Source organism: Fundulus heteroclitus, chromosome 15, assembly GCF_011125445.2.
Source record: "Fundulus heteroclitus isolate FHET01 chromosome 15, MU-UCD_Fhet_4.1, whole genome shotgun sequence".
Taxonomy (NCBI): domain Eukaryota; kingdom Metazoa; phylum Chordata; class Actinopteri; order Cyprinodontiformes; family Fundulidae; genus Fundulus; species Fundulus heteroclitus.
In genome coordinates, this window is record NC_046375.1 from 4,697,674 (window position 1) to 4,716,548 (window position 18,875).

The 18,875-nt window shown below is 40.9% G+C and overlaps 2 protein-coding genes across 5 annotated transcripts in view; one reads left to right on the top strand and one right to left on the bottom strand.

Moving 5' to 3' along the window:
- The window catches only part of ryr3 (ryanodine receptor 3), a 155,828-nt gene extending 138,692 nt beyond the window's left edge, over positions 1 to 17,136 (top strand). For all 4 annotated transcript variants that reach the window (XM_036147246.1, XM_036147247.1, XM_036147248.1 and 1 more), the window contains 18 exons: positions 44 to 148; positions 778 to 859; positions 940 to 2,222; positions 2,306 to 2,358; positions 2,445 to 2,610; positions 6,304 to 6,390; positions 6,622 to 6,819; positions 6,902 to 7,032; positions 7,832 to 7,874; positions 8,073 to 8,200; positions 12,033 to 12,093; positions 12,211 to 12,357; positions 13,389 to 13,523; positions 14,163 to 14,319; positions 14,391 to 14,455; positions 15,402 to 15,502; positions 15,588 to 15,639; positions 16,179 to 17,136. In XM_036147246.1, coding sequence (XP_036003139.1) covers positions 44 to 148; positions 778 to 859; positions 940 to 2,222; positions 2,306 to 2,358; positions 2,445 to 2,610; positions 6,304 to 6,390; positions 6,622 to 6,819; positions 6,902 to 7,032; positions 7,832 to 7,874; positions 8,073 to 8,200; positions 12,033 to 12,093; positions 12,211 to 12,357; positions 13,389 to 13,523; positions 14,163 to 14,319; positions 14,391 to 14,455; positions 15,402 to 15,502; positions 15,588 to 15,639; positions 16,179 to 16,274 — 3,090 coding nt within the window. In that variant the 3' untranslated portion in view covers positions 16,275 to 17,136. The remainder of the gene's footprint in view (positions 1 to 43; positions 149 to 777; positions 860 to 939; positions 2,223 to 2,305; positions 2,359 to 2,444; positions 2,611 to 6,303; positions 6,391 to 6,621; positions 6,820 to 6,901; positions 7,033 to 7,831; positions 7,875 to 8,072; positions 8,201 to 12,032; positions 12,094 to 12,210; positions 12,358 to 13,388; positions 13,524 to 14,162; positions 14,320 to 14,390; positions 14,456 to 15,401; positions 15,503 to 15,587; positions 15,640 to 16,178) is intronic.
- The window catches only part of aven (apoptosis, caspase activation inhibitor), a 58,078-nt gene continuing 55,105 nt past the window's right edge, over positions 15,903 to 18,875 (bottom strand). The window contains exon 6 of the mRNA XM_036147252.1: positions 15,903 to 17,560. Within this exon, the coding sequence (XP_036003145.1) occupies positions 17,415 to 17,560 (146 nt within the window). The 3' untranslated portion in view covers positions 15,903 to 17,414. The remainder of the gene's footprint in view (positions 17,561 to 18,875) is intronic.

Consider the following 18,875-nt stretch of genomic DNA (forward strand, 5'->3'; position numbering starts at 1 on the left):
GTGCATTTCATGGTGGGTTTTCCTGTTCTCTCTTAACCTGCAGGGGCCTTGTATTGGAAACCAACAGAGTTTAGCTCATAGCAGACTGTGGGATGCCGTTGTTGGCTTCTTGCACGTGTTTGCAAACATGCAAATGAAGCTATCACAGGTACATTAGATTAGTGTTTTTCGTAGGTTTTGTTCCTCAGATTGCCCAACTTTGGTACAAAATGCTGAGTGTGGTGTTTAAAATGGGTTGAGTGTGGTGTTTAAAATGGGTTGACTTGAAATAATTTGAACTGAACGGAATTGGCAAGACGTAAATAAAAGCATGTGAATTGAAAATTATATTTTATTGATTTATTGCCTATTAATAGGCTGTCTAGCTTTGCACAGTAAGAGATACCGCAGAGTAAAGAGATGCATCAAGGCTAAGCTCATTTATCCGTCTTTTTTTGACACTCAGAATATAATAAAATGTTGACCCTCTGATTCAGATTTGAACCAATTCCAATTTCTCTTAAAAAAATATAACTAACGTTCAAAAATATTTTTTGAGCATCCCCACCCTGGGTGATCATGATTTGTTCATATTAGGAACATAGACAACTGCGCTGTAAAACAGGGTTTTACAAAACTAATAGACTTAAAAACAGCATTGTTCCTAAAGCTAAGATTAAGGATTGTGAAGTCAGTCATCTTGTGCTGAAAATCAATACACCCCTGCATTTTGATGTAAAAAAAAAAAAAAAAATCCACAGAAACACACCCTGAATATTTGTTTTAATCTCCTTGAAGGATGCCAGTCAGATTGAGCTCTTGAAGGAACTGATGGATTTACAGAAGGACATGGTTGTCATGTTGCTGTCTCTCCTTGAGGGTAAGACTGGGCAAAACAATTCAATCAGATCTTGTCGTTAAAGAGCATAAAGTAACCGGAACGGTTTCGTACCTCCTCAGGTAACGTGGTGAACGGAACCATCGGGAAACAGATGGTCGACACCCTGGTGGAGTCTTCCAGCAACGTGGAGATGATTCTCAAATTCTTTGACATGTTCCTCAAGCTGAAGGACCTCACGACCTCCGACAACTTTAGGGAGTACGACCCAGAATTCAAAGGAATTATCTCCAAAAAGGAGTTCCAGAAGTCCATGGAGAGCCAGAAGCAGTACAACCAGTCGGAAATCGAGTTCCTGCTCTCCTGTGCAGAGGCCGACGAGAACGACATGTTTAACTACAAGGAGTTTGTGGAGCGATTCCACGAGCCGGCCAAAGACATTGGTTTCAACGTGGCCGTGCTGCTGACCAACCTGTCTGAACACATGCCCCACGACTCCCGGCTCGCCACCTTCCTGGACCTGGCGGAGAGCGTCCTCAGCTACTTCGAGCCTTACCTGGGTCGCATTGAAATCTTGGGCAGCGCCAAGCGGATCGAGAGGGTCTACTTCGAGATCAGCGAGTCGAGCCGCGAGCAGTGGGAAAAGCCGCAGGTGAAGGAATCCAAGCGGCAGTTCATCTTCGACGTGGTGAACGAGGGCGGCGAGAGCGAGAAGATGGAGATGTTTGTGAATTTCTGCGAGGACACCATCTTTGAGATGCAGCTGGCCTCGCAGATCTCCGAGCCCGACGCTGTGGAGCAGCCCGACGACGAGGAGGAGGAGGAAGTGCACAGCATCCTCGAGGAGCTGTCTGGCGCAGAAGACGGCGCCGCGGAGTCCGCCTCAGCGTTCACCACGGCGTGCCGTTCAGTCAAGAAGAAGATCGCAGACGTCCGGCAGATTTTCACCGTTAAAACCGTCCGTAAGCAGTTCAAAAAAATCAAGAAACTGAGCATCAAGGAGCTGATCACGGGCTTCTTCTCCTTCTTCTGGATGATCTTCATCGGCTTCTTTAAGGGAATTTTCAGCCTCGTCTTTGGCTTCTTCCACGTCATCTGGTCCTCCATTTTTGGAGGAGGGCTCGTTGAGGGGGCCAAGAACATGAAGGTGACGGACATCCTCGGCAACATGCCGGACCCGACTCAGTTCGGCATCCACGGAGACGTGGGAGAAGGGGACAAAGTGGAGGCTATGGAGTCATCGGGAAGCTTGGACAAAGCCATGGCGCCTGCAGGGGACATCGCCGAGGCGGACGTGATGCTGGAGATGCTGGCCCCTAAAAAGGAAGGAGGAAAACACGTGGAGCCCGGGCTGGGGGACGTGTCTGAGCTGAGCGGAGAGACCTCCGCTGCAGACAGTAAAAAGGTGCTTCAGCGTTTTATTTTCTAGTCTTTATTGTTCTGTCCAGACTAAGTCATTTCTGTTGTCTAATGAAAATGTTGTTGCAGAAAGCTGCTGCCAAGGCGGCCGAGGCCTTTGAAAATCAGCCAGAAAAAGCAGAGTGAGTAGAAGAGCGAACGGGAGCAAAAGTTAATGGTCACACACAGTAGTATCGCCCGATGTATAAACCCCCTCTGTTTGTTACAGCACAGAGAACCAGGAGAAGGAGGACAAACCAAAGGAGGAGGAGGAGGCTAAGGAGCCAGTTGTGGAGGAGAAACCCAAACCCAGATCCAGTCAGCCCAAAGAGGCGTCTCCTGCCTTTATGTCAACCATCTTTGCTGTTCTTGACGTCTACCTGAACAAGATGCTGGTAAGCTCTCTGACCAGAATGTTCAGTACTCTAGATCAGGGGTGTCAAACTCCAGGGCCGGTACCCCTCAGCCTTTACAGTCTCTGGTCTAACACACCTGCATCAAAAGGCTGCATTTGCTCCTCAGTATGAAGTCAAGTTCTCCAAAGTCCTGCTGATGACCTGATTATTTGACTCAGGTGTGTTGGACCAGGGGCATATATAAATGTTGCAGGACACTGAGTTTGACACTAAACCTCTGAAAAGTGCAGTCTCATGCAGTCTAGTCTCTTTATATTTTGCAACCAAAGATCCAGACTTTCTTGCCACTTTTCACACTAGGGCTGGACAATTAATCACATTTGCAATATTATCGCAATTTTAAAAAACGCAATTTTAAAAATTGCAAAGGCCTGCAGTTTTTGGCTATGTAACAATTAATGGATAAGACACGTCGTTTAGTTGTCGGTAATATGTTTATGGTTTGCCTCCACATGGAAGAGAAGAGAGCTGCAGCAGTGAGACAATCTAATTTGATTATTTGTTTTAGAGTTTATATAATTCTGTTTTTACCAGAAACTTTCAGGAATCTCACCACAGAATAGGGGGTTTTCAGGTGACGTCACGCTCACGTGAATACTCAGCGCGTCCGCCATATTGGGTGGCAGTCGTTTCGCACCGTTGACCTGCATTGTATGACGCCTTAGGCAGTATTGGAAGTGAACAATGGGGAAAACGTGTTTAATGGTTGGTTGCACGGCCCGTGGAGGTGGAGATCAACGCTTTCTATCGCCTACTAGCCGTAATAGTGAATCAGTGTGAAAAAAAAAAAACAGCTGTCTGAACAACGCCGTCACCTATGGCTGACGCGGATATCCAGGTCCGATTTGGACGGTGTTAAGCTGGAATACGCCAGAGTCTGCGGTGCTCACTTTGTCACAGGTAATTAACTGTTAAGTATTTAAAACATATAAGAAGAATATATTAATAATAGGGCTTGGGCGTTATGACTTATTACTTTCCACGGCTGTCGTGTTGACTGCCTCCGCCGCCTCTACTGCCTATTACTACCGCATACTGTACTCCCTCTCTCAGCCGTGTTTTAATTTGATTAATTTCACCTTAACTTGATTTCAACCATGGTAAACCGTTGCTGTATTGTGGGCTGTAACAGCGCAACACATGATCGCCATGGGAAAAACATAGAAACAGATTAATTTTCCACCGCTTTCCTGCCTGGAGGCGCAACCACGGAGAACAACTGTTAGAGATAACAAAGAGTCGGCTCGCTTGGATCGCGGCTGTAAGTCGACCGAACATAACTTTCCACAGTATCCCGATGTCAATGAGAGTGTGTTCTAAACGTTTGAAACACATAGCAGCAAGTTAAAAGTACATTACATGCGCGAGTGGTTGTTAGCGCTAACGGTTAGCATGAGCCAGAGCCCGGCTGAGCGCAGCTTACCTTTGAACGAGTTACAGAGATAAAGAGATCGTCGGCTTGCTTGGATCGCGGCTGTAAGACCGAACATAACTTTCCACAGTATCCCGATGTCAATGAGAGTGTGTTCTAAACGTTTGAAACACATAGCAGCAAGTTAAAAGTACATTACATGCGCGAGTGGTTGTTAGCGCTAACGGTTAGCATGTGCTAACCCGTCTGTACGCAGCTTACCTTTGAACGAGTTGCTGTGTTCCCACTGTTTGCTGGCTTTATGATCTGCAGCTCCTACCGGCGCCAATACGGTAAATACAACTTAATTTTGCACTGGTCATTGTTCTGCTTAAATAATTAAAGCCGCGAGCGGCGTCGATCGGCCTTGCAGCCAAGCGCCTTCGCGCACCGCCCGCCGCCGGCGGGCGGTGCAACACATTTGCGTCGGATTGTTTACATTTTTACCATCTTATTAAAACTCACCCGTCCACGTATGATGGCGATTTCCTTGATGTACATAACCAGATGTGAACTGGTTGTGAGCCTCTAGATCCTTGTAAGCTCTCATTTCCTCAAGAGTGTGCAGAGGGTTTTCACCGAACACCAGGTAATGCACTATGTCGCCGTGCTCTACATTTGGCCAATCATCTGGATTACGGCTAAACAAGGCACCGTGGAGGGCATACGGGTCCATATGGTCGATCACGGAACATTTCCTCAGATATACGTCCTTATCTGGTCGCTCTAGCGTGCTGGCGTACTTATCCATTCGCGATACGATAATACGTGTAAGACAACTAGAGATAAGGAAGTGTGCCACCCAATATGGCGGACCGGAAGTTGGCCAGTGACGTCAGTGAAAACACCCTATTAAGTTCTGGTCAAACTGTTTAATGCATAGACTTGTTTGTTTGTTGCTCTTTATGTTCAACAAGGATTGATGTCCAACTCATAAGGCTATTCTCTTTAATAATAATAATAATATTCAGATTAATAAAAACCATTACATTTCTTGTTTTAAATAGTCCAGGTTTACCAACATCTTTATCTGCTGGGCATTTTTGTTGCCTGTGGTTAATGTAGAGAAAAGTTTTAATTAAACCGCAAATTTGATTTTTGGCAAAACCGTACAGCCCTATTTGGAAAATTCATCCATTCACTGTCTCCTATTTATCCAGCATTGGGGAAAACTCTGGAAATCCTCCAACAAAAGAGCATCCAATCAGATTCCCAAACCCCCTAAACTGTCCCTGCTCTGTGTGGTGGGGCAGCGGCTCTCTTCTGATGGCGGAGCTGCTTTAACGTCGAGCCGAGCCAACACACCAGGGAGGCTCATTTCAACCTCTTGGTTGCAGGATCTTGTTCTGTGGTCATGGTCCATATATCATGCCCAATAGGTGACTCGGCTTTCTTTACTTCGCATAACTGCAGACAAGACCTTAGTTGGTCTTTACCTTCTTCCAGTTTGTCTATGAGAACCACGGCCTCCAGTTTATAAAACCTGAGTCATTGGGATGAAATCCAGCTCCTAAACCAGCCCAAGGGATGCAACTACGAACGCATTTCAGCTATAAGCTGTTTGCGATTCTCCCTTGTTTGAACTAAAATACAGTTTAATGTGTCAAACTACAGTCTGGAAAATTTTTCTAGCTTTTTTTGATGTTGACACTACGCTGGGGAATTGACTTTTTCATCCCTGGATGATTAACTAATCAAGTCTAAGCAAACTAAAAACAAAAAAACAAGACCATGAAAACAAACAAAAATCCAAAGAGTGCTCTGGTAAAAGTTAAAAAGTATTTTTTTAAGACTGAATGCACTAATTAGTAAGCCAGAGATTTGAATGGACCAATTTTCTTTGATCGGCCATTTTTCCCATTTGTTAAATGCATAACAACTAAGAATGCATGGGTGAGCAGCACGTACTGCACTTAGATGCATTTTTTATTTAATTTAAACTTTAATGCAGCGATGGGACAATCTTGTAAACTATTACATCCTGCAAGGACTTTGTAGCAATTTATTTCCCTTATAACCCATAGGAAAAAAGAAAGAATTAGTCCAAATCTGAATAGGGTGTTTATTTCCCAAAGAAAACCAGGGAAAGCGTGATTGGTTCTTTTCTACTTCAGACCATTTTAGGAAGTTGCAAGAAAGTGTTTCCTTTTTGAATGAAAAAAAAATGATCAGGGAATTCTCGATGTCTGTCCTCAGTACCAGTAATGGACTGGTCTAAAGCAGTTAATCTTAATTCTAAAAAAAAAATGTTTTCATTGCAGAACTACCTGGCTCGCAACTTCTACAACCTCCGTTTCCTGGCCCTGTTTGTTTGCTTCGCCATCAACTTCATCCTGCTCTTTTACAAGGTAATGGATGCAAAAATCTTTCACAAAGTAGCAAGCAGCAATAAGAGTGATACTAAGTAAATGAATGCTAATCTAATGGTTATTGAGTCTGATTTTTCTGCATTTTAAATACACATTGAATTAATTGTGGTGCCAAAAATAAAAATAAAAGACACCACGATTGTAAAATCTTAATTTCCACAACGCAATGAGGAATTAAGTTGAAACCCACTCGGAATATTTCCTGTTTAGGTCACCGGTGAGACCGAAGAAGAGGAGGACGACGAGGACAGTTGGGGCGGTGAAGAAGATGACGAGAACACACTGTTCGACATGGACGAGTTTGTGCTGCAGGAGAGCACGGGCTACATGCTGCCGACGCTGCGCTTCTTGGCTGTGTTCCACACAGTCATCTCGCTCGTCTGCCTGGTCGGCTACTACTGTCTGAAGGTGCAGATGTTAGCCGAGCCGCCGTCATCCCAGCAGTCCGCGTCCACTTAGACGCTTTGGTCAATGCCCTCTCTTTTGTCAGGTTCCCCTGGTGGTCTTCAAGAGGGAGAAGGAGATCGCCAGGAAGCTGGAATTCGACGGTCTGTACATCACCGAGCAGCCGTCTGACGACGACATCAAGGGCCAGTGGGATCGGCTCGTCATCAACACGCCGTGAGTCGCCGTCCCGGGTTTGAGGCTCTGCCTGTTGAACCCACTGATCTCTATTATATACTGGAGTGCTAATCGCCCGTTGTTAGAACGAGTAGCTTTGAAGCCACCAGCTGCCATATTGGTACTCCCTATTTTCCCCCAGTAACTATAGGGAATATGTGCTCTACAGCATCGAATAACGAGGATTTTCTCATGTTCAGGGGGGGCTTAAAACTTTTAAAATGTCAAATGCCATATACTTTTATGTTATGTACTAAAACTATCAAGTACTGAGAGTTATGTGCTGAAATATTTTGCATGTTATTTATATATATATATATATAGATATATATATAGATATATATATAGATATATATAGATATATATAGATATATATATATATAGATATATAGATATATAGATATATATATAGATATATATAGATAGATAGAGAGATAGAGATAGATATATAGATATATATAGAGATAGATATAGATAGATATAGATATAGATAGAGAGAGAGAGAGAGATATTTAATATGAATAACATGTAAAATATTTCAGCACCTAATTTCCTAGTAGTTTATAGTGTTAGTACATCCACGGACTGTAAAATTACCTGTGAAACGTTTTCACACAGCCAGAAAACTGCTTGCTGTTGCAACCAAATCCTATAGGATTCTGTGAGAGTAGGGAGTAGCAAGATGGCGGCCAGTGACTTCAGTTTTTCGGCAAAATCAGCAATCCAGTGTATAATAGAGATCAGTGGTTGTACCGATGTTTTTAGCCTCTGCAGTCACAGTTCGCTGTTTGGGTTTCAGATCTTTCCCGAACAACTACTGGGACAAGTTCATCAAACGCAAGGTGAGTGTCCGGCGCAGAGACTCTCAAATCTGTGTAATTGCTGAACGATTTAAGTCCCAGACGAAATGTTTTGGTAAGGCCCAACATAAAGAAAAAGATCAAATACAACTCATATTTCTCTGCCTTGGTTATACAGATTACACTTTTCTTCACACCATTTTATTAATGAGCGGTACGTTGGCTGTGCTCCTCCTGTAGGTGATCAACAAATATGGCGACATGTATGGGGCCGAACGCATCGCTGAGCTTTTAGGTCTGGATAAGACTGCTCTGGACTTTGACCCCACTGTGGAAACGGTTGAGAAGGAAGCGTCCCTGCTTTCCTGGTGAGACCACTTACTCCTAAGATTGCATTAGACTCTGTCAACAGAATAGAAAACCTTGATTTGCACCTTCGTTCCTTGCTCTAACATTACATAAAGCTTTAGTTATAGTTATAAACAGCATGTGAACATGTATGGGATCAAGTCCCCCCAGGAGTCCATAAATAGTTATTTATGATTTGTATGAGCAGCAATTCTAGACAGAAGACCTGGTCAAAATCATGTTAGAATGGAATATAAATATACTTTATTGTACCTCGGTGGAGAAATTCAGGTGTACCAGCAGCAAATGGAGGCATGCAGATTCACACAAATGTCAAAATAGATACAAAAAAGAAATTAAAATCGGAAGAAAAGACTGTATAGTAAAGACAAATTTACATTATAAAAATTTTTTACACATAAATAGCATATTAAGATTGAAATAAATGTGCAGCTGGGCTGGGTGATTTTAAAAGACTAACAAAATGTGCATAAAAAACTGCAAATAACACCTGAGTTTAATTAATTAAAGTCTGACTGCTGCTGTGAGGGCGGACCTGCCATCACAAGCATTTTTGCACCCATTCAATAAATCTAAATAATAATGAAACATATATTAATTTCAGTCACTCAATAAGTAAGTAAGTGAAGCACATTGTATAGATTAATTACACTCAAACTGATGTTTTTAAGTCGATTTTCTGTTAATTAGGATTTTCTGCAGACAGCTGATTAGAATATTACAGACGACTAAAAACGTTTTTGATACAGAAATGTGGGTTTAATGAAAAGTATGTTCAATACCTGCTTAAGGTGTTTTCAAAACGTACTTTTAATCTGACAAACGAGCCTCATCAGATAACATATTGTGATTTATTAAATATGGCTGCGTGTACAAGTGAGGTAAACACTGGATTTGGGAACTACACTGCAAAAATGGCACTAAAAGTAAGTCAAATTTTCTTGTAATTAGTGTTTTTTCCCTTGCTTTGAGCAGCTAAATAAGACTATTTGCCAATGGAATAAGATTTTTGCACTTAAATCATCTCCATCATCTTATTTCAAATGCAGGGTATCTAATTATCTTATTTTAGGGGTGGAAATACTAATTCCATTGGCAAATAGTCTTATTTAGTTGCTCAAATCAAGAAAAAACATACTGATTTATATACCCTATGTCGTAGGGTTTTCACGTCTAGGATCCTATCAATCAATCAATCAATCAATTTTATTAATCAACTGCAATTTGCATTACAATCGAAAATTCAGTTCCAGTACAACCGTCCATCACATACACTTAACAAACATTTTGGGGGAACGATTGACTGAGGCCTTGCGTTGCCAGGAACACAGCCAGTCGGCCGCTGCTAAAAAGCGCAGCCGTTAGGTGCGTTCCCCAAACTGCCCCAGACCCCGCTTTACACGGGGTCCCCAGGCGCTGTCCTTGAAACTCTCGAAGAAAGAGCAACAACATGGGGGAAAGAGGGGAGGGAGAAAAAAAGAGACAGATGTTTGCCTATTTATGCTCTCACCTATAAAGAGACAAACAACCGACACAAAAAACCCTCATAGCACAAAAGCACAAATAAACACAAGACAACATGTATGCAGAAGGTAAACATTTGAGACCTGTCGCGTGTGCGTAATTCATCAGTTTTATGTTATGCGTGTGTGTATGGGCGAAAGTGTTTTTCTCAAGGAACACTCTCCAGAGGCCATTGTCCTTGATGTTATCAGCCGACCCACAGTTCAGAGAAGCATCCCAGGTGTCAGCGGGGGAGGGGGGTAGCCGGGGGCTTTTCTGGGCACTCTCCGTCATAACAATCCAGGAGTAGATAGGGAGGCAATCCAAATATGTTATTTGTTATAAGACAAGCTGCACTGCCTTTCCTGTCAGCTTTTAAGTCTTTTGCTGGCTCCACATAAATTCAATTTTCCAAATTATTGGGCTTTTTCGCACTTCACTCCCAGATTTTATCCCATCTCCCCTTGAGTTCAACCACCAAAGTCAGTCTGCGTTCCAACACAGGCAGCTTTTCGGCTTCGCTCCATTCACCTGCCAGGTTTGTCCGTTCACAGCCAGAGTGAGCGCGTCATGCAGCCGGCAGCCTGATCAAGGCCAAATGGCTCCGACATCCGCTGTATTTGCCGATACTTCAAAAATCCACAAAAACCAATAAGTAGAGATCCCAGTATCCTTAATCCAATGTAAACATTTCAAACTTCCAGGAATGACAAGGTCGAAAGACACACCGTTTTCCTCCAGGAATTTAGGGTGTATCTCACAAAATAAGTCAAATCAGGACCGGACGGGTCCCCCTTCCGTTGCCTACCCGTCGAAAAAAATGTATCAATAGTATTGAGAGACCAGCTTACCAGATCCATGTTTTTCAGAGTTCGGTTGATATGAAGAAAGTGCTCAGAAAGACAAGACATAGCAAAGCAAAGCAGGGGGGGGTAAAAGCTGCAGAGAGAGAAAAGACACGACCGACCTCGGAGAGAGACAGAGACTTTTTGTAAAAGAAAGTTTGAGAGTATACCAGAGCAGAAATTTAAGTATGTTTTGGTTCCTTCTATTGTCAGAGAGCTTGTTATACATGTAAAGTTGCATTTTAGAGTATGGCAAACCTTTTTAATATTTTCTTTTAAAGCTGAGCATAGAATCTAAAATGATTCCAAAATTTTTAAATTCAACATTTCTTTTTTTTGTCCCATAACAGTTTGAGTTATCACTTACTGTATGTCTGCTAGTAGTAAGTTCACTTTATCAGTGGCAAACATGTACATAAAAATAATAAATGTTAATTCAACTTTAGATTTCATGACATCACATCATAATCATTCTAGGTGTTCATTTTGTTCCTCTACAACCCGTATTATATGCAAATGAAATGCATCAAACATTTGAATCCTCGTCTCTAACAGCCATCCAGCTATGTGGCGAAGAAACCTTTGTTTGACTTTTACACAGCAGAGAACCTCTCTGCTGTCATTTTAATAAAAAGAAAAAACACATCAGGATTAGGTTTTTCTTTCCTTCTGCAGCTCAGAGTAACACAATCTCCTTCAGTCACAGGGTGGATGGAACTATCATAATAATCATCAGTAAAACAGTTTCAGGGTTTGTTCAGCAACCAGCTGGTGTCGACTTTTACAAAAAATAAAATGGTATTTGCAAAGTTGTTTTACATCACTGCATGTTAAAATAAGTTAATCTACCAACCACCTTTTACTAAAAATACACAAATCACTATATTCTCAGAAATTAAATAGTATCTTTTTTGAATTTATATTAATGACAAAAAAATCATAAAAATTGCACATTACTGATTAGAAATAAACTTGAGATTGACTTCTGGAAGTTTTCAGATGTTTCAAAGCAAAAATGTACATAATGCTGGTAACCCTTTTTTCATGTTTAGATTAGAAAGTATCTGTTTTTATTTTATTGAATTTAGTTTCTCCAGAAAACAGTGGCCTTTGCATTACATCTGTTTTCTCCGTCATCTCAGCTGCTACTACGAGACAAAAACACAATCCATGTTTCAAATCACCATTCAGGTTCCCCCAAAAAAAGTTTTTTGTAGTTTTTTTTCTACATAAAACAATACACACTTGTGTTTTTTTTTTTGGCAAAAAAGAAAATAATAAAAAACAGGGTCAAAACTTTGAACAAACCTGAGCTTATTGCAGAATCTGTACCGGAGAGTCAGCAATATAGCATGACAAACAGGTACACTGACACTAACAAGCATTTGTTAATCACCTTCATGAATTTATGTATTGCTGGACTAAGCAGGCTCCTGTTCAGTGTTGCCGTTAGATCTGTAACAAACCTTTTCTTCCCCAACAGGTTAAGCTCTATTGACACAAAGTACCACATCTGGAAACTGGGAGTGGTTTTGACCGACAATGTGAGTTCATTCATTTGTGTAACAGCTGCTGTATAAAACAGCGTTTCTTTCAGTGACAGAAGCCATCTGCCTTTGGTGTTTTTTCTTTAAACACTTGTCTCTTCCTCTTCCCTCCAGTACTTCCTGTATCTTATCTGGTATTCCACCATGTCCATTTTTGGACACTTCAACAACTTCTTCTTTGCTGCACATCTGCTGGACATCGCTATGGGCTTCAAGACGCTTCGCACCATCCTGTCGTCTGTCACTCACAATGGCAAGCAAGTGAGTGCTTTAACCAGTAGAGGGAGCCAAAGTACTTTATTAACCTATAGTGTCCTTTTTTTCTGCCCCAAGACATTTTCCCCAACAGTCAGCAGGACCTGGACAGCACTACATAGATATATATAGTTTGATCAAATATGCTCTTGCATTTATTTTGCCTATCTGAAGTAGAGGAACCCAATAATATGATTTATATTAAAATGAAAATAAAAAAAAAACCCTCAGGGTAATAAATTGGATTCACAATTAACACAATAAATGACTTTAAACCAGTAAAACTGCCTGGAATTCTGAGAAAAGTAAAATACAAATGTTTTACACTTAAAACAGCCTTTTCTCATCTGTGAGGAAAAAATAGCTGTCTAAGGTCTAACAATTGGAAAAAAATTATTTAAAAAAAAAATTGGATGGATTGCAAAAGCTCAGCACAGTACCTTTAGTGCTTAAAGGTGAGATTCATCAAACCTCTAAGGAGTGATGCATTCTGAAGAGAAAGTATTTAAAATGAAGTCAGGCAACCTTTTTGGTATCCAGTGGAATGAAATAAAGGAACACATAATTAAATGTATTTTATTTATATAGCACCAATTCATAACAAGTTGCCTCAAAGCCCTTTGAGGCAACTTGTATGCAGTCAAGTTCAGTTTAAAATTCAAATTTGTAAAAAAAAAAAAATTCTGTCCAAGGAAACCCAGTCGATTGCATTGGGTCATTGACTTGCTGCATTCATTCATTCATTCATTCATTCTGGATGAGCGTGTGACAACAGTGGAGAGTCACTGGCATTGTGTCCCTGACTTTGCAGACTTTTAACCTTTACAAGTTAAAAGTGTGGATATTAAAATCCTCTTCCTGGCAGTGCAGACCTTGAAAGGGCTTCACTTTTCTGAGAAGAAAGACGCTGAGACGCTGAAATGCTGATCCAAAAATGCTCTTAGAAAAGAACTGAAACCAGTGAAGGCTGCTGTCCTTTTAGCTCCGTCAACCTGAATCTTTTTTTTTTTTTGTTAATGAGCGTCCTGTGCTTGCAGCTTGTGCTGACTGTGGGTCTGCTGGCCGTAGTCGTCTACCTCTACACTGTGGTGGCCTTCAACTTCTTCAGAAAGTTCTACAATAAGAGCGAGGATGAAGACGAGCCTGACATGAAGTGTGACGACATGATGACGGTACGTCTAACGTCTGTTTGAGACAAATAAAAGGCAGGAAATTGGAAAATGCCTTCATCTCTTTGGAGCTGAAAGAGATTCCTTTGGCTTTTATTCTGAATAGATGACGATCAAGTCGTAATGGCCTTGATCAGGGCATAAAGACACGACTATTTCCCTCAGCTAAGACTAGAATGTTTTTTTTTTAAATAATTTAATACCTATTGACAGAAAACTCTTTTACATCCATTTGAAGAATCTTGTTGGACCTTGATAGTTTGCAAAACAATTGCTCTCAACAGCAAACAGGCTTAAATCAGGAGGAACGGACTCTGGCTCAGTTTTTCTGACACCTATCCAGGATTATTTAGTTCCTCTGATTTAAGTCCCGTTTGTTGTTGCCATGACCGGAATACTGAGAATTTGCAAAGGAAATTGCTCTAAACCTTTATTAGGAAACATCACTGCCACCTAACATTAACAGTAAAGCGGAGTCTGAGTCAAAATCAGTCTTCAACCAAATAAAAAGAGGTGGGAATCGAAGTTTCAGTTTCCATGATAATTCTTTCTTCATATGAGGAGAAATATTGGTGCAAAACAACCAGAAAACACTAAACTAATTAAACTGAACATATATTGAATTTGTTTCCCCCTGCATAGTGTTACCTGTTCCACATGTACGTGGGCGTTAGAGCCGGCGGAGGCATTGGCGACGAGTTGGAGGACCCGGCTGGAGATCCCTATGAACTCTACCGCATCCTGTTTGACATCACCTTCTTCTTCTTCGTCATCGTCATCCTGCTGGCCATCATTCAGGGTAAATATTTACTCTCATCTTAAACCATCTTAAAAGGACTTAAGTGTTCAGAACTTTCCAACTTCCCACAGGTTTAATCATCGATGCCTTTGGTGAGCTGAGAGACCAGCAGGAGCAGGTGAAGGAGGACATGGAGGTAAGACTCGGGTCTAACCCATAAGAAAAACAGTGGTAATCCGAAACGAAGCCATCAGATTATTGCTGCGGCTCCAGTTTCGACTCTACCTAAACTTATCGTGGTTAAGATTGTAGGCTTTCTTACTTTATTAACTTTTTTCAGGATTAAATAATAATAAAAACACAAATTTCACTATTTTATGTGCATTCCAAAAAAAGTAAAAAACAAAGCAACTGGACTTGTTTTCCGTAGTTTGAAGACGTTTTGCTTCCTCTCCAGGAAGCTTTCTCAATTCAAAAAGTCTGGAGTAATGTGCAGTACCAAGCTTTATACTACTGCCTAACAAAGTAGTATAAAGCTTGTTACTCCACATTACTCCAGACGTTTTGAATTGAAAAAGCTTCCTGGAGAGGAAGCGAAACGTCGTCAACTACGGAAAACAAGTCCAGTTGCTTTGTTTTTTTACTTTTTTTGGAATGACCATGATCTGGATGACTGAGAATCTTCACCAGTATTTTATGTGCAGTTTTTCTTATCTGGGCATGATCAAAATCCTCCATGAAGGCTGAAAAATAGTCAATTCTAAATATGGGTGAATGCCTAATTATATCCAACTGCTGATTAGGGATAAACGTGAAGCACTTGGTGCGTAGTCTACATTCATTATTCTCCCGGCCCCATACCATGATGCTACCGCCACCATCTTGGACAGTTTGGATCAGATGGTTAAAATGTGGGTGCCTCATTTTTTTTTGAGGGTTTTGGAAACAAAACATCGGTATTAGTGTAAAACGGTTGTTTTTATTTGATGTAGAGTTTCGAGAATCAGACATAATAGGACAAATTTATCAGAATGTCCCATTTTTTGCCACAAACTTTCAAAACATTTGGGAAGCCCTAAGATTCTTTTATGCAATAATATAATTTATTTAAGAAAACCATCTTTGATTATTCCCCCCGTCAGACCAAATGCTTCATCTGCGGCATTGGGAATGACTACTTTGATCGAACGCCCCATGGGTTTGAAACTCACACCCTACAAGAGCACAACCTGGCCAACTACCTGTAAGTGCAGCAACGGAGAGTAAAATTGTGAATCGTTTCTGGTTTCAAATGTGACTAATTTCAATAACTCCTGTCCTTCGTGCAGGTTCTTCCTGATGTACCTGATCAACAAGGATGAGACTGAACACACGGGTCAGGTAAGTGACGGCACAAACCTTTTGTGGTTGTTGGTGCAGTCTGAGGGCTGCCTCTGCACATAAAAGACAACAAAGGATGGATAGGAAGCTCTCCTCAGTAGGTTTTACTTATGCAACATTTCAAGTGGGTTGAAATGTTGCAGGGGAATGAAGCAATGCGTGGGTTTGCTTTGACAATTTCGATGTGCCTGAGGTTTAAGTTGTTTTTGTTTGATGTATAGTTTTTAAAACCTGGAAAAAAAATTCAGACATAGCAAAAAAAAAAAGTTTGCAGAGAATTTCTTTAATAGGATAAGGGTATAATCAGACACACTGTCATATCTCATACAGTAACTTACAAAAGCATTCATACATGCAGAACATAGCCAGATCTCTACCATACAAAGTAACAATTAGAGTAAGCTGGATAAAAATATGAGATTTTGTATAGCAAAAAATAAACTCTTTAATTTTCCATCCACTTTTACATTTGTCTGTCAGGAACAATGTGAATTGGTTTAAGGAATATGAACACTTTGCAATCTGGCTTCCTCTTACAGGAGTCGTATGTGTGGAAGATGTACCAGGAGAGATGCTGGGACTTCTTCCCTACAGGAGACTGCTTCCGTAAACAATATGAGGACCAGCTGGGTTAGGAGGGGGGGCGGCCACAGCCGGCGCCTCCCCCTACACCCATCCCTACGTGACGTCGCCCTGTTAACAGAACCCGAACACATCTTTTACTGTACTCATGACTGGACGCTCTGGATTTGTGCATAAAATTCCTTTTACTTCCTGCCACCTCATTTATGCAACCTTCCTTTGATTCTGAATCACATTGCCTTTTAACTTGCTTAAACTCAACTACTTACACAATGTGTTGTGTGTAGACGTCTGAGACGCGTTGAGGCTTACAGCATGCCACTGAACGTCCGTACGTGCACAACTTCTTGTCAGGACCTTTTGCGTCACCGCAAAGCCGAGTGGATGTTTGCTCCCGGAGATGATCGATGCCGATTGAGTTAACGTCCGATTATTCACCTTTCAAAGCGTGTAATGAAATGATCGTGGTTCCTTCTTGACCAGAGATGACTCTGTTTAGGTGTTTATCAAGTGCCAACGTGCCTTTTGGAAAAACTATGCAAAAAAAAAAATGTCTCTTTGTTCCTTCTTAACACAAGCAGTGCTCTAGTTCTGGTCTTTATCACAAGCAGATTTACATCGGGATTTTTTTTTTTTTGGCTTTTAAATGAACAAAAAAAAAAAAGTAATACATTTGGTGTATAAAATCTAGACATTTCTTGTGTAAATGTTGCTTAGTTTGGTGGTGTCCCACCCACCCCGCACCTCTTTCCACAGTAGATGAACCCCACAGCAGAGACTTATAAAACATGGTTAAATGATTTATTGGCTGAACGGTTGACTGCCACTGTATGGCCATTTGTACGTATTTAGTTGATGCGGAAGATTTCATTTCTTTTGATGAAGGGGGGAAATTAATAAACTGATGCAATATCATGTCTTCTGTAACTTTTTTTTTTTTTACTATAAATCCTTTGCAGCTGACAGAGGAACTGTGCTAAACAGACATTTTATGCCAAGATTTGGACGTACTGTCCTCTAGTCACACTCAGAGACAGAAGCATGCCATCTGTCTTCAGCCAAGCGGACCACTGATGAAAACCAGTGTTTGAAAGAAACACTCGTCTTCGTTACTTTTTTTGTAAACTTTACATTTTTTTCGAGCAGACTGTCCAGTTTTACCTCTGATCTTTAATCATGCACCTTCTTCGTGGTCAGGAGATCATGCTGTCGAGCCAGTCCTCCAGATCCTCCTCGGTCATCGTCTCTTTGACAGACGCAGACTTTGGAGGGGTAACAATGTCGTCTTCAGTTTTTTCTTCAGTCACCTCCGATACGACCTCCTTCACTTCTTCAACCCCTTTAAGATAACATATGGGGGTAAAGGTCTCAAGTCCCACACATGATGAAAGCCTTTTTTTAACCACTTACCTTAAATAGCTAATCTACATTTATGCAAAAATAAGTCTTGCAGTGACTGGGGATGATTCGATCAACATGTTTTATTCAGTATTACACTCACAGTTGACCATAAAGCTGGAAAATTGTTATTGGAACATCAGTTACGATAAATCAACCTTTTGCTTATATGTACTTTCACCACTCTCTGGTCTTTAAAGGTATATAGCCAGGTAATATACTTAGAAAAAAAAGGAACAAAAACTGTTTAATCGTTATGTGTATAAATATAAAAACACCCAGCCTCCATCTTAATAGTGTTTCTTGAGCCAAAAAAATGATTTGCTCGTGGGCGCGATTAACAAATATAAACAGATTTGGCGACATCTAGTGGCAGTATCGCAGGACTATCATAATGTCTGACCATCTGCCTCGCAGTAAAGCGGCAGCTCACCGTGATCGAAGACCAACCGTTATTAATTAAATAAAACGACCTACAGCAACTTTAAGAGCCTCATATCAGAATATTTCCTCACGCCAGTGAACACCAACATTCATACTGTATTCCCAGCGACATTTCAGTAGTTTCCCTTTTGGAATCATTTTATTTATTTTTGGTGTCATTTCCCCCACTGTTTCGCTGGGAGACGCTAATAGCCGTTAGCCGCTTCTTTGTTTCAACCCCTGCTGTGCATGTGTAATACATACCGTTAAAATCAACGCGAAAGGCTTTAATTTCTAACAAACTGAGCAAAAACAAAGCATAAAACACCAAAATAACAACTATTACGGCAGCAGGACATGATAATCTTTCAGAAAAACCTTGAATGCAACCAGAGTGAGCTACTGACGTATGAATAAAAAAATAATGCGGCCATGAACCTTTAACATCTACTGCAGTAAGACTTAACCCAGCACACTGAATATTAGATTGTCTGTCTACTACTGTATTCCCACTATCAGTGGGAATACAATATATGGTACAGCCCTATCAATGACATCTATGACACTTTAGTATGGGATTTTCTAATGGATGGGATTAATTAGGTAAATAAACTCACTAGAGTGTTCTGATGGGTCACCAAAAAGCAGTGACAGTGTCTGTCGTTAAAATTTTATTTAAATGCAACATACGTTAACATTAATTTTTGTACATGTCATTTTACCAAAAACATAGTAATCAGAGGCACACACATTGAACAAGGTGATTAAAAGTGTGTGGTATTCAGGGAATTAGTGCAAAAAAGAGACTAGATTAAAAACTACATTTATATCCA